The sequence below is a fragment of the Copadichromis virginalis genome, linkage group LG5 (assembly GCF_057382275.1).
Source record: "Copadichromis virginalis isolate Kocher_CV1m ecotype Utaka linkage group LG5, C_Virginalis_male_GT1.1, whole genome shotgun sequence".
Taxonomy (NCBI): domain Eukaryota; kingdom Metazoa; phylum Chordata; class Actinopteri; order Cichliformes; family Cichlidae; genus Copadichromis; species Copadichromis virginalis.
Window position 1 is genome coordinate 25,674,359 of NC_140622.1, and position 15,687 is coordinate 25,690,045.

At 41.0% G+C, this 15,687-nt stretch overlaps 2 protein-coding genes across 3 annotated transcripts; both read left to right on the forward strand.

The window, feature by feature from the left end:
- Window positions 1-1,080: 1,080 nt before the first annotated feature.
- Window positions 1,081-5,878, forward strand: hyal2a (hyaluronidase 2a). 2 transcript variants are annotated; one of them, XM_085457000.1, is made up of 5 exons: window positions 1,081-1,160; window positions 1,307-1,378; window positions 1,799-2,771; window positions 3,244-3,333; window positions 4,875-5,878. In XM_085457000.1, exons 3-5 carry the CDS (start codon window positions 1,842-1,844, stop codon window positions 5,265-5,267), a joined length of 1,413 nt encoding a protein of 470 aa, XP_085313126.1. In that variant the 5' UTR covers window positions 1,081-1,160; window positions 1,307-1,378; window positions 1,799-1,841; the 3' UTR covers window positions 5,268-5,878. The 2 variants fall into 2 exon arrangements, with proteins under 2 accessions (XP_085313126.1, XP_085313127.1); XM_085457001.1 differs by lacking the exon at window positions 1,081-1,160 and adding an exon at window positions 1,166-1,211.
- Window positions 5,879-6,641: 763 nt separating this feature from the next.
- hyal1 (hyaluronidase 1) lies at window positions 6,642-14,984 on the forward strand. The gene is made up of 4 exons (XM_085457003.1): window positions 6,642-6,866; window positions 7,209-8,119; window positions 8,209-8,298; window positions 12,909-14,984. The coding sequence occupies exons 1-4, from the start codon at window positions 6,806-6,808 to the stop codon at window positions 13,233-13,235; spliced, it is 1,389 nt and encodes a 462-aa protein (XP_085313129.1). The 5' UTR covers window positions 6,642-6,805; the 3' UTR covers window positions 13,236-14,984.
- The last annotated feature ends 703 nt before the right edge of the window (window positions 14,985-15,687 follow it).

The window sequence follows — 15,687 nt, forward strand, 5'->3', positions numbered from 1 at the left end:
TACTTAGCACATTTCCAGTCTTACTGAGTGCTCAAAGAGATTTAGATATATCATGATATCATTCTCTTGGTACATTTTACTGTGTACAGTATAGAGCAGTTATGACTGAACAGCTTTGGGGTGTTTCTACAGTATTACCACCTTAAGCAAAAGATTTGAATATTTAAATAATAATTTTAAAAAAAACCCAGATGCTATATCTGCTCTTTTGTTTAAGCTATTAAAGTGATCTCAATGAATAACTGAATGTAGGAAGTTTTACAGTGGGACAAGTCTCACAAAAAGAAAAGAAAAGAAATATCAACACTAAAGGTCGGCAGGTATGAGTCAAAAGGGTTTTCCTGCCCCTGTTTTTAGGTCTGTCTGCTTTTAGGTTCGTGGGAAGTGTAAAGGCTATGAAAAAATTACTATTTCCTCCAAGATGGTACTTTACCAACAAGCATCTTTCCATGCTGGAACAATGTTGGCCTATACTTTTGTTATTGTTGTCAAGTTCACCTAGTGAGCACATCTGCTCAGATAACATCCATACTGTGGGTTGGCGCAGAGGTCCTGTTTGTAACCTATAACTGAGAATATTTTCTGAGCCTTATTTACGATAGAAATTAAGTTTGTTGTGTTATAGACAGTAACACAACACACAATAATATGCAATTTTAGGCCTTTTAAGGTGGAAAATGCACTTAAAAAAACTAAATAAAAATCGCCTCCATCAGATTTCTCAATATCCTTAACACGATTGTCATGCAGCTGAAAGGTGAGTTGTAAGCATGGTCTTATATTTAGGGATGTGGTACAGTGCCCTGCTGTGACCTTTTGTAGATATTGGCATCCCTGGTTACAGTGTATCTGTTTCACGGAGAGTGGAGGCGAACTTTCTCGGACCGACCCATTCAGGCGCTGAGCCGGGACACGAGGGTTAGCCTTGAGGAACAAGAAAAACAGGACGCAATCAAAGCACGTCTCGCTAAGCTGATACTCGAAGCAGTTTGAAGTAGTGACGTGAAGAAACGAATTAGAGCCGCTGACAGATTTTTTTAAAGGATGTCCATTTCCTTTCTCCGGCCCCCCCTTTTTCCTCAGACCGAATGGAACATCCCATCCCGAGAGTGGTTTGGCACTCGGGACTGAACGAGTTGCAACTGACAACATCGCAGGGGGTAAGTTGACTTCTGTGAGTTTTACATACCGCAAGGAGCCGGAGAGCCGAGGTTATAAGACACAGCACAGCTGCATGTGCTCCTGTAAAGTTACCCCGTCGTCTTTTTCTTTATACTGAATTTTCTTTTCCTATTTGTTTTTAAAGCAACGCCAAAACGCGGAGTGAAGTTGTAGGCTTCTGTCTTCGGGGGAATGCTTCCCCAGCCTGCCAGTAAAGGTAAGTGTATCCATCTGTAGGGAAGCTGAAGTTGATTAACTTTACCTTTTTATCGTTGCTAATAAAAGAGCTGCAAACAGTAATTAAATTGAAGGCAATTTATGTTAACAGCTTGCTAGAGGTAGAATCCAGTTTAAAGAAGCCTATTTTTTGGATAAAAATTGTATTACCATTTTTCTTTTCTTTTCTTTTATTTATTTTCTTGTTTTTAAGAAAATATTAATAGTCTGCAGACATTTATGTAAATTAATCTGCAGTGGCAATGTCACAAAAGAGAAGCTTGTGCTTCATGTCCATGTAATTATAAAGTTGGTTTTGAATAAATAAAATGGAAACATGTTTAAGGTTTGTTTAAGAGAAAACACCTTATTAAATGTGCATTCAGGAAACTAACATGTCATTCCCTCCTGTGGATTGTAGAGCAGAGTGTGGCAGTCCTTTTTGTCCATCCACATCTGAAGACATGTTGCACGGGACTTTGTCAGCTTGGAAAGCTCTGCTGCTGATTGTCCCGCTGTGGGATTGCCTCTTTGCTCTGGGACTGCAGCCCACGAGATGGCCACTGTATTCCCGAAAGCCTCTGCTCCTTGCTTGGAACGCCCCGATTGAAGATTGTGCCCCGCGGCATAGAATTCATTTCCAGCTGGACCAGTTCCAGATTGTGGCTACACCCAATGAGGGCTTTGTTAATCAGAATCTGACCATCTTCTACAAGGAGCGCTTGGGCTTGTACCCCTATTTTGAACAAGATGAAACACCGGTGAATGGGGGACTTCCGCAGGTGGCCAGTCGCACACGGCACCTGGAGAAAATGCCAGAAGATGTTAAGAAGTACATACGTTCAGAATGGGCCACTGGTTTAGCTGTTATCGACTGGGAGGATTGGCGTCCCCTCTGGATACGTAACTGGGAAGCCAAAGACATTTATCGCAGACATTCTGAGGAATTGGTGCGCCAGAAGAACCCAACCTGGCTTCCTGATCAGGTGAAAAAAGTGGCCCAGCAGGAGTTTGAGTTGTCTGCCAGGCTGTTCATGTTAGACACACTGAAGCAAGCTAAGAACCTGAGGCCCAACCAGCTGTGGGGTTTCTACCTGTTTCCTGACTGCTACAACCACAACTACGTGCGCACTCTGGAGAGCTACACGGGCCGCTGTCCTGATGTGGAGGTGTCTCGCAATGACCAGCTGAAATGGTTGTGGACTGAGAGCACAGCCCTCTTCCCTTCCATCTACATGAGCAGCTTGCTGCGCTCATCAGCCGCCGGACGCCAGTTTGTGCGGAACCGTGTGAAAGAGGGGATGCGTTTGGCCTCATCGGGCGATGGCTTGGCACGTCCTGTCTTTGTGTACACGCGGCCCACGTACATGAACTCCCTGGAGCAGCTGACCGAGGTGACAGTCTAACTTTGGAAACAGTGCCAGTGTTGAATTTGGTTCCTCTTCCTGGAACTTTTTTCCTGCTTTTTCCTTTAAGACACTAATGAAGTTTCGAACCAGCCATGTTACTGACTATATTCCGAAACATTTCTTCTATCTTTTTCCTGCTAATTCTTAGTAAAAGCCTGACATATAGAACCGTCACTGAGCACTAATGTTAATGCATGCTGTGTAGATTCATCTCTTATCTGCTGCTACAGTCCCTTCCTGTGCTGCTGGCATTCAGACACCCCAATAATCTTTCATTTGTGCAGAGTAGGCAGGATGGGTGTTGGTCAAGTTAAAAGTCACTCTAAACACCCTTATTTGCTTATAGGAGAATGAGAACAGAAGAGCTGGGCCTCTACTTCACATACAGTAGCCTATGAACCTCTGACACTTACTTAGCTGACTGTTTTCCTTTTGTTTGACCTGTAATTTTTTGCAGACTGACCTTGTGTCCACGATCGGGGAGAGTGTGGCCCTGGGAGCAGCTGGAATAATCATGTGGGGAGATATTGCTTATGCACACAACAAAGTAAGCGTCCACACATCAATTGCGAAACGAACACATCAATCACTCAGATATGGTGTATGCATTTTTTTGGAACAGATGTTATCATCTTAACTTTTGAGCTGCTCTTCTCGTCTGTGACATGCGAAGGCATTTCATACTAGGAGATATTTCTCAAAGTTCAGGGTTTACGGTTAATGTCTTTGGCCACATGATCAGGTGCTGATTAAACACATATACGCTGACTGGGGCTTTGACTTCGATTCCATTTTGGGGCATTAAATCCAAAATCTTGAAATCATCATTAAAAAAAAGGGATGTTCTGCAGCAGTTGACCTGTTTATTTATTTTTTCAAAGTTTAGTTTTCAAACGTATTGGACAAGGATACATTTGAAAAGGTTTAAATCATGTCATAATATAACAACAGACACGCAAAACTAGACTTTTGTAACGATTTGAAGTGCAAAAGGCCCAAGCATAAAGAGACTTCAACAAGACAATTTAATTTCCGCACAGTGAGCTAACAAAACTTTTTCTGTAATTTTACATGTTTATTTCTTTCAATTTAAGCCCAAACAACACTTCTATATTATGCAAAAAAAAATCTTAGATCTTTGTTGGAAAAAACACTTGTTTTCCTTATATTAAAATATCTCAGGGATTAAATGTGTAAGTAAAGTTCTTTACACACCGATATAGAGGAGCTTCATTGGTCCAACCCACTTAGGATCAAAGTGGACTGTTCAATGTAAAATCATTTTGACATCCGTGGATTAGAGTGACTGTTAATCTAGCAGTCCCCAGCACCACTGGATGTAACTGAGTACATTTACTCAGGTACTTTATTCAGAATAAATGTATTTGTACTTTAAGTATTTCCACACAGCGTCCTGCTTTTACTCCATTACGCTTAACCAGCTTGGATAAATAATCTCTTTCATGCCTCCAAGCTATAAAAACGCATATTCCAGACTATTGATGCTCAGATCACACCTATTTTATACTCTTTACACTGGCTCCCAATAGATTTAGGATTCTGGCATTTGCATACAGAGCACTTTAGTTATCCCAGCTGCTCGCTGTCTTCATTCACAACTCAGAATCTGTTGTTCTGCGTACGTGACTAAAGACTAGGTAGAAGAGAGCCGTTCACTCTGTGGCACTACATGTATAATTATTATTGTTATTACTCTTTTATTATAAAATACCCATTTTATGGGCTTAATTTTCCTATTTATTGTACTCTTTGTTGTGTAACAGCGCTTTGTGACATCTTTCTGTGAAATACGCTTCATAAATAAACTTGTGCACACAACCAAAGTAAGCATGCACACAACGATTGTGAAATTAAACACATCACTTGGATACGTCGCATTTATTTTTAACCACAGATGATATCATCTAAACTTCTGAGAGCATGCTGATTAATAAACAGCCTTTACTCACTTACAAAGTGTATTTATAGCAATTTGTACTCCATACCAGAGCTTTAGTTACTTCATATTTTTCAGATTAATTGCGCAGTACTTGAAGATTTCATGTATCCACTTATTTTTTCCCATAGACCACCTGCTCTGATCTGGATAAATATCTGCGGGGCACACTGAGTCAGTACCTCCTGAACGTTTCCACGGCAGCAGAACTGTGCAGCCAGACCCTTTGCGGCTCTCACGGGCGATGTCTGCGCAGAAACTCAAACAGCGACGTTTACTTGCATCTGAATCCCCTCACCCACGACATCGTCGAGAAGAACGGCAAGCTGACGGTCACCGGTGAGCTCGGCAAAGCAGACGGGTTAAGTTTTGAAGCAGACTTTCAGTGTCAGTGTTACAGCGGGTATCAGGGGGAGCTCTGCGATCAAACAGACCCGCTACACCAAAAAGGGACGGCGACTCGAGCCACAGCAGTGGCTCTGCAGTGTTTGATCTTACTGATTGTCTGCCTGCTCATCTGTTAATACCTATTATGTAACTGTAAAAGTCTAAAAGGAGCACAAGAGGAGAGGTGAAGGGAAGATAGGTGTGTGTGGTTTTTTTCTGTTGCTGTATATCGTAAGAACCGCTGTGGAAATTCCAAGGTAGTGTTTGTTTCTAACTTTTAATCATTTAAAAAAAGAAAAAAACTTGCTGGAAATGACCCTGTTTACATTGTCCTCTCACTCGCCGCTTGCCAAGGTGTCCATGCTTCTTGTAGAGAGGATGCTTCTGTGGTAAATGCTGTGAATGAGTAAATGTATGTGGTGAAAGTGGAAAACGATTCACTTAAATCTGATAACAGCACAATATATTTGAAGTGCCTAATTTCTTTTAAATCTTCTTTAAATTGGCCTCTTTCTGACATCTGATGTGTTTATAGAGGCATTCGCAGTGTTATTATTTATTTGAATGTATTTTTTATACGATATTATTGTCCAAAACATGACTACTACTTTTTTAAAAGGGTGACACATCTCCACTCTACGAGCCTCATGTTTCAGTGGCCTTTTGACTCCAGAAGCACAGTGTTTCTCATATTGATGTCTCTCATACAAAAATGGCATTTGTCGGTGTAAATAAACTTCTTTGTTGAGGTTGTTGTGTTTTAATTTAAGGCTGCCTAAGCGACACTGGGCGAGGGGCCATGGTCACAACTGACACAGGAGGGAGAACTCAGGTGTATTAGTGGTTCAGGATTTGCGCAGGCGGTTTGTGCGGAAAAGCCATTCAGGCTCAGACAAATATAGCATCTCCAATCAGCCTAAGATGAATGTGTTTGGACTGTGGGAGGAAATTGGAAAGCTCCAGCTAACGTGCAAGTTCAAACCCAGAACCTTTCCGGTTGTGAGGCCATGGTGCTAACCGCTGTGCCAGCCAGTTTTGGATAAATAAACTGCTTTATCGTGCTTTGTGTGTATTTTTAGTAAAGTAAGTGTGACGCTTTTCTTTTTTTTGTAACTACATAAGGAGATAATATAGCTGAGATATGGTTTTGGGAGTAATACAGGCATGATTTTGTTGTCAGTAGTTGAGAGTGAAGCCTTTGCGGGAAGCCTCTGTGGCCAGGGGAGTCCGAGCCAGCTAGTTCTCAGGGATTGACTCATTTTGCCAGCAGCACCCTCATACCCCCTTCCCCATGTAATTGTAGGTTTTCGTTAACCACTGGTTATTTTTATATGCTTTTAAGAGTTGAGCAAAGCACGCATTTAAATTGCAAGGTGGAAGAGTTCATTATGGCTTCGCTTGGTGGTTTTTCAGAAAACGTCAAGCTTTCTTAAGTCCCCCAATAAACTGTTGATTGTCATATTTATATTCTTTTTAAATTCAAACAATCTGAAAACTGTTTTCAAGCTGTACAGTGTGATGGGAGGAAGTGCTAACTTGCCTGTGACTTTAAATCTGTGTTCTCCATAGAATGATTTGCATGTCTCTTGTTATTGGTTGTTGGAGGTCCTGTGGACACTTCTAATTGGTTCAGCGTTTGTTACTTCCCATTTTTCCTGAATATGTGTTTCAGATCATGAGACTTGTGGGTATTTCACAAGGCCACACGCTCCAATCCTTCTCTACTTATAAAGTCGGTGAGTCAGTGTTTGCAAGCTTAATGTTAGTTAATTTCACACATTATTTTGACACTAGAGCCTGTTATTTCTAGCCAAGTTTACTGCATTACACAACATCTGTAATGATCAGAAAGCTTTTGGCGTGTTAAAGGTGTTTGAAAAGTATTAAAGAAACAAGTAGTGAATAGACACATTTAAAATTCCTGGCTCGTAAACAGTAGAAACTCTTAAAACTCTTATTGATTTGATTTGCCTTACAACTGGAAAAGCTTTGTTTAAACAAATAGCAACATTTTGCAATATGCTCTTAAAATTTCACAATACTGCTGGGTAACATAAACGCTGTTTCCTTCCTGCCAGGGATGAGGTCCTTGAAGCCTGCGGTGCTGCAGCACTTAATTCTGATCAGCCTCGTCTCAGGGCTGCACTATCCAAATTCACCTTTTTCCAAAGTACCTTTCCTGACTGTGTGGAACGCCCCAACTGCCAAATGCCTCTCTCAGTATGGCGTTAACCTTGACCTGGGGATGTTTAACATTGTCCACAACCAGAATCAAACCTTTATGGGTCAGAACATAACCATCTTTTATGATGATAAGCTTGGTCTGTATCCAAGGTATTCCCCCCAGGGAGAGGCTATTAATGGCGGGGTTCCACAAAACAGCAGCCTTGACAAACATCTCAAAGTTGCCAGGGAGAATGTAAACACCTATATCCCTGACAGGGGTTTCCCAGGCCTGGGTGTGGTGGATTGGGAAAGTTGGAGACCTGAATGGGAGAGAAACTGGGACACTAAGAAGATATACCAGGATGGGTCAAAAGCACTAGTGAGGTCTAAGCATCCAGACTGGAGCCCCAAACAAGTAGATGACGCAGCACGCATGGAGTTTAGCAAAGCTGCGAGGAATTTCATGGAGGAAACTCTGAAACTGGGGCAGGCGGCAAGACCTGATGGTTTGTGGGGCTATTATGGTTTTCCAAACTGCTACAACTACTACAGCAACAAAAGCACAGGCTACACAGGGGAGTGTCCAGCTGTGGAGTTAAAGAGAAATAACAGGCTTCTATGGCTGTGGAGCACCTCCTCTGCTCTGTATCCCGACATCTATCTCAGCATCCAGATGCAAAGTCTCAGCAGAGAAGTGCTCCTCTACTGCCACCACCGCATCCTGGAGGCAATGAGAGTAGCGGATCAGGTGACTCCGTTCGCACCGCCCGTGTACGCCTATGCTCGCATCGTCTACACATACACGCTGGAATTTCTCTCTCAGGCAAGAATCAGACGTTTCAACTCAAACATTCTGTGTCTGTCGTGACTGGGGCTGCGTGTTTTGCTCACCTCTCTGTTTCTGTCTAACAGGAGCACCTGGTCTACACTATCGGAGAGAGTGCCGCTTTAGGCTCTGCTGGTGTAGTTCTTTGGGGTGACCACGCTCTTTCTAAAACTCAGGTACAATAACTGACTTGTCCATTTGATGTAATTGGCTGTAATAGTGAAAGTGAGGATGTTACATTTCTCACTGATGCCTACAAGGGTCTTTGTTTTATAAGTTACGCTTTTAAAAAATTTTGAAAGTTACACACAGGAAACTGTATTGCACAAAAATTACTGAAATGAAAAAGAAAAAACGTACTTTAAAACTTCCTTATTTCATATTCAAGCTCTTTAGTTTTAAGGTCTGTTTGGAATCGCTCCACTGTATATTTCATTTGTTACCTCTTCGCAACAAGGCCTCTCAATCCTGCTGAACACACACAGTACTGGTAAAAAAGACAGTACACCCTTTTTCAACCATAAGGATTTAAGTTTCAGGACATATTCAAATCATCCCGCTCTTAGCAGGTCTTAAAGTTAAGTGAATACAACCTCAGATGGAAAACAAGATATGATATATTGCACCAGGTCATTATTTATTTAACAAAAACGAATCCAAAATGCAGAAGCAGTGTGTGGAAAAATACAAAATATCCTTACTGCTACCTAAGAAATTGAGATGGAGAATAAACTTACACTTGATTAGCTGATCATCAGCAGTGTTGGGAAGGTTACTTTTAAAATATATTCCACTACAGATTACAGATTACATGCCCCAAAATGTATTTTGTAATATATTCTGAATACTTTGGATTACTTGATATATCATCATGCTTTTTTTTTTTTTTTACAACTACATGAATGTATTGCTGTGTGATTTATTACTATTACTGAAGACTACTCGCCATACCAATACCAACTAGATTTTTAAATCTTAATATAAAATGAGTAACAGTAGGGTGGACATTAGGGTAAGGCTGCACTTTTTGCAGCGATCTCGTATAGAAAACTATTCCACGCGTATATAAAACAGGTCTGCGTCTCCGAACCGTATTAAAGGGACCTCTGGCTAATACGTTAAGTTTTGGGCTCATAGACGAAAACTCGCTTGACTTTGTTGTCTGGGTCAACTTTGCTAGCGAGAGACAGAGAGAGGCGCTGAAAGGCTGCTCCAACGGAACTTATTGTTTCGGAGGAAAACACGAACACGGTGTACAATCGAGTCTTAATAATATCTTATTTACAACTGGGCTCGTCAGGCACTCTTTTTGGCTGTAGTGGTTATTATTATATTTACATGCTTCCAGCTCCCATTTCTGCTCAATGACAACTCGTACTTTTCGACTATCCTTTTTCTCCCTCCTCGCGCTCACAGATACATAACAAGTATGGCAGTCCATTCTCCCTGCAGCACGGACTACACTGCCCATGAGGCTACATTCTTTAGGGCGATGCCTGTAACACTCTATTGCCTTCATATTAAATCATTTTTGTGAATAATTTTTGTAAAATAATTCTTCATGTCATTATGTGGGCCGCAAATAGAGGTGACATGGGCCGCCAGATTGACAGACAGGCATAAGAGCCTCTAAATAGGCTACGCGTGTTGTTTAGGTTTCCTCCGGTGTGGAATTACCAAAAATAGAGAGAGCATAGCCTAATATGTGAAACAGGAAAAGACCGCCGTGTAATCCATTTATTTCAACAAAGTAACTGTATTCTGAATACCACCCTTGTAACTGTAATGGAATACAGTCACTCATATTTTGTATTTAAAATACGTAACGGCGGTACATGTATTCTGTTACTCCCCAACACTGATCATCAGCAAGCGTGAGCACCTGTGTGAAAGCAGAAGTTTTACCAATTTAATGGTCTGGAGCAAGACCCAGAGGTCAGACTGTGCAATGCTGATAAGAGAAATCGCAATAAAAAAACCCTGAGCTTCATTTCAGACTTCACGGGCTTCCATCAGCTTATTAAATGTTCAAGTTCATGACTGTGCAATTAGAAAAAGACTGAACAAGTATGGTTGTTTGAAAGGGTTGCTAGGAGTACCTGTTCTCTCTCTGAAAGAATGTTTCGGCATGTTCGGCATGTGCCCGCAAACCACGTTGAACTGAAGCAACATTGTAAAGAAGAGTGGGACAAAATTCCTCCAGAACCATGTGAGAGACTGCTAAAGTCATACAAACAAAGCTGTTTCGGCATGTTCTGGAACAACGTCCTTGACGGATTGTTAAAACCACACACTGCATATCAGCACAAATACCTCACACCAGCTGTCAGGCACAGTGGTAGAGGGGTGATTCGACACCTTGCAGTCACTGAGTCGATCACGAACTCCTCTTCACACCAAAATATTCTAGCATTTAAAACTTAGTTGAAACTGGGTCATGCAACAGGGCAATGATTCCCAGCGAGGCAGCAATCTCCTACAGAGTGGCTGAAAAAGAAGAGAATGAAGGTGTTGCAATGAGAATTAAGAGAGCTGTAAACAAGTGCCCGCAAACCACATTGAACTGAAGCAACATTGTAAAGAAGAGTGGGCCAAAATTCCTCCAGAACCATGTGAGAGGCTGCTAAAGTCATACAGAAAGCTATTACTTCAAGCTACTGCTGTTAAAAGTGGCAGAGGTGTGGACTCGAGTCACATGACTTGGACTCGAGTCAGACTCGAGTCATTAATTTTATGACTTTAGACTTGACTTGAAAAAATGTTCTAAGACTTGTGACTTGACTTGGACTTTTACACCAATGACTTGGGACTTGAATTGGACTTGAACCGGTTTACTTGAAAAGACTTGATATTTTACCCCAAATATAAAATTTAACATGCATATTATATAGAGATTGAAAATGTGACGTCATTCACGGGTAGAACCGCAAAGGATTCTGGGAACTCGTGGCAAGAGGTACTAGCGCACGCAGGCTTTCAATTAAAATCAGTTACACAGCGATAAAAAGAAACACAAAAATGTCGAGAAGCTGTTGTATTATTAACTGCAATAGCCGGTCGCATGACAGCCACGGGAAGCCGACGGGTAAAGAGATCGGTTGTTATCGGATTACGACGTTTAAGAGAAATTGTTCGAGCCATGTTTCCGAAGTAACAAAGACGCGAGGGATGGCCTGGATTGCAGCCATTCAAAGATCAAATATAACGTCCCAGAACACTCCAGCTCACAGGTTAGTCTGCTCCAAGCATTTCCACAAAGGTCAGTCTGCTGTTGTAGTTAATACGTCATTTTCATAACATAATTGGTGATATAGGTTACAAGCAAGTCTGGCGCTGAACAGAAATTGTCGCGCTATGCTCCTTTATTTATTGTGCATAAATAGTGAATTGTCCTGACACAATATTGCGTTTCGCCTCTGTTATTATGGTACATTGACAAAAACATATACTTTTATTCACAGGATAAAACAGGTTTTTTGTATCACTAATTGCCCAGTACGATTACAGCATACAGTATTATTGTCACTGCTACATTTCTGTGATGCGTACCAGAAATTATTTCCACTACTAATTAATTACCGTTGAGCTCAAAGGTCCTATTAATAAACGGTTAAGGAATGTGTATTTATGACGACGATTTGTGAGACTGGTAAACTTATGATACGTACGATGGTCTTTCGTTCTACACGGTGCATTTCAAGGTCCTGTACCCATCCGTCGGTAAACTGTACCTGGGCTTGTTGCAGTGACCGGAAGTTACTAAACTTCACGAGTGTATGCACTCACTCCAAGAACCGTATGATTATAAATATGCATATAAATATGCTAAGATGAGATAGCTGACTTCATCTAACTAGCAAATGTTTTCCAGGCTACGTTGGTGATACAGTTTTTTTTAATGTGTATGATATTTTTGTCATGCGATTTTAAAGCTGGTCCTACAACCGCATCCAAGAATAACATGCAGCTTATCTCAGAACTGTCGGTGAAAATTATTCTTGGAGCTAAGTTTAATTGAGCTGCATTTTAAAGAGGTGCAATTTCACAATTTGTGTATATTTTCTAAGTTCACTATTTTGTCATGTGTTGAGAAAAACACAGATTTAAAAATTACATGGTCTAATATTTACATTTAGCATAACTGCAACATTATTTTTTCGTTTTTTTTAATGACTCGAAAGGACTTGAAATTCAAAATTTCAGACTTGTGACTTGACTCGGACTTTTACACCAGTGACTTGAGACTCGACTCTGACTTGCCTGACATTACTTGAGACTTGACTTGAGACTTGAGGATAAAGACTTGAGACTTACTTGAGACTTGCAAAACAATGACTTGGTCCCACCTCTGAAAAGTGGTTCTCCAAGCAGCTGAATCGTGGGGTGCACTTAGCTTTTCACACGTGTCTTCTGCATTTCGCTTTAGTTTTTGTTAAATAAACAACATGGTGCAATATGTCACATGTTGTTTTTCATCCAAGGTTGTAGTTACGTGATTTTAAGACCTGCTAATGTCTAGATAATGCTTTTATCCTATCCTGATATTTAGAAACCTCAGAAATGTCAGAGGGCGTACTTTCTTTTTTAATGTGACAAATATGTGGTTTCATTTTATAAAAGGAGCTCTCTGCACAGCTGGACACTGATATTTGGCAAACATTACTCAGATGGGAGTAAATGAAGCATTTACTGGAGATTTTTTTTCAGCTGCAGATTAAAGTGGTTTAAACAACAGGTCTTTTGCACATCCCTGGTTTATCATATCCTGTTTCTTTCCTGCTTTCAGGCTACCTGTGCTGCCGTCAAGTCCTACATCGATAACACTCTGGGTCCTTACCTGGTAAACGTGACATCAGCGGCTACGCTTTGCAGTCAGACCATGTGTTCCTCTCATGGACGGTGTCAGAGGAAGGATCCACAGTCGAAGGCCTACCTCCACCTTGACCCTGCCTCGTGGAAGGTGGTGTCCAAGAGGAAACCAAATGGATGGAGGAAATACAGAGTTTTAGGACATTTGCAGCCACGTCATGTAAAGCTAATGGAGTCTGAGTTTCAGTGCAGGTGTTATGCTGGATGGAGGGGTCAGAGCTGCTCTGAGCCTGTTCAGCTATAAGACTTAGGCACTTTTGAAACTAGTAGCTAATTAATGGCTTCTTAGCAGTGAATGTATCAAGATACACTAAGACACTTTATTAGGTACACCTGGTTAGTACCTGGCTGGACCCTCTTCTGCCCTAATTCTTTGTGGCATAGATTCAACAAAGTGCAGGAAACATTCCTCAGACATTTTGGTCCACACTGACACGATAACATCACGCCGTTGCTGCCAATTTGTCAGCTGCACATTCATGGTGCAAGCCTCTGATATCACCACATCCTAATGGTGCTCTTTTGGATTGAGATCTGGTGACTGTGGAGGCCGTTTGAGTGCACTGTCATGTTCAAAAAACTAATTTGAGACGATTTGAGCTTTGGGATATGAAAGCATCTATCAGAATATGAATACACTGTTGTCATAAAGGGATAGCTATGTTTAGCAACAATACTCAGGTAGGCTACGGTGCCCAAAATGTGCTAAGAGAAAATCCCTCACACCACTATTTCATCACCACCAGCATGAGCCGTTCATACAAGGCAGGATGGATCCATGTTTACATGTTGTTTACACTGACTGTACCATCCCAGTTTCACAGCAGAAACTGAGCCTTGGCAGACCAGGCAAAACTTTTATAATCTTCTATTGTCCAACTCTGGTGACCTTATTCGAATGGTACCCTTAGTTTCCTATTCTTAGCTGAGAGGAAGAGCACCCGGTGTGGGCTTCTGCTGCTGCTTCTGTTTCAAAATTTGACGCGTCATGTGTTCAGAGATGTTCTTCTGCATACCTTGTGCTAATGAGTTGACCTCTGACCTCCAGTATCAACAAGAAATTTTCCCCCAGAGTAACTGCTGCTCACGGGATATTTCCTCTTTTTCAGATCATTCTCTGCAAACCTTAGAGATAATTGTGTGGGAAAATCCCAGAAGATCAGCAGTTTCTGAAACGCTCAGGCTAACCTATCTGGCACCAACAACCATGCCATGTTCGAAGTCACATAAAATCACCTTTCTTCCACATTCCGATGCTCAGTTTGAGCAGCAGGTCGTCTCGACCGTGTCTGCATTCCTAACGAGGCATTATCCCATGCATCAATAAGCTGTTAGACAGATGTACCTAATAAAATGTCCGGTGATTGTATATTATTATTTGAGTGACAGAAATCAGCTTTAAACTTTGATGCACTACAGTTTTTACAGAGGGTTTCCTCTACTGCAGTATTTTGTTTTATTACTTTGAACTTTTCTTACTTTGTCCATAATAAGGTTGGGCACAGAGTCTGAATTCAGTGCTCGCTTTCTGTTCTTTAATGGTATTTTAAGGCGTGTTACTAGGGGTAAAAAAAAAACTCAGCTTATCAGTGAAGGAGCGCTGGTGTCCAGCAGCTGAACAATGCAGTATTTGTATACTCAGAGACATTCTGATTTCATTTAGGGAAAAGGTTTGATTGCAACTCCGTCCTGTATTCACGTTAAACAAAGAAGCAAGAAACAACTGTCAAGACTGAGCAACAATTTAAAGTTGAAATATTTAAATACATTATTATGAGTTCTTTGGGGGTAAAAACAGTTACAAATTAGTGCTCAGAGAACACTATTATAATCTCTTTAAACATTTGTGCAAGGACCAATTAATGCATGAAACCTGCAGGTGTTCTCCTGGATTTTAAACGTCAGAACTGGATGATCATGGCTGCTGTAGCACCATCTCTCTTTTCCTTGATAGTTTATTTCCATAATAAAGTCATATATATTTGATACTTTACATTAGCGTCTCTTGAAATATCATTTCTGCACGTTAAACCTGATCTCACCAGCATTCCCAATGTTGGTGGAACTACTACATGTTGATAGTGCATGACACAAGACCATGGACCTGCTCACCTAAATAGTCAAAAGAAGGAACACTAGAGTCCTACTCAGACAGCTGCAGGGCAGGGCTGCGGCTGCAAGAATGCAATAAAATACAAGTTGAAGCAGCTCATCGCAGTTTTCTACCAGGAATATGAGATCAGAGACGGTGCACTCGTAAAGTGAAGTAATTGTGACCCCAACTGCTGATTAAAATCAATCAACTGGAACCAAGAACTACTCACAGAATATGTTTGGTTCTTCCAAAAGGTTAAAATAATGTGCAGAAAAACTGAAAATCCATCTCACAATATAAAACTTATTTTGTGACGAGTATAGAACACATCAACATTAATAATGTTAAAAAGTACATCGGGGCTCTTTGTTTTGTAGTTAACATTTATGCTTTCTCTAAACTTTTCTATGTAAAATTTATACATTTATACCTTTACACCAGCAGGTGGTGGTGCTGGACAACTTACTAACAGCAAAAGGGCATCAGACATCAAGGTCAAAGCTCTGAGTGCTAGTAATAACCGAAAAAGTCAAATAAAAGCAGAAGTAAAGCCCGGTTTGGCTGTGTATGTCAGGTTCTGATAAGTTTACATCTGTGCTGT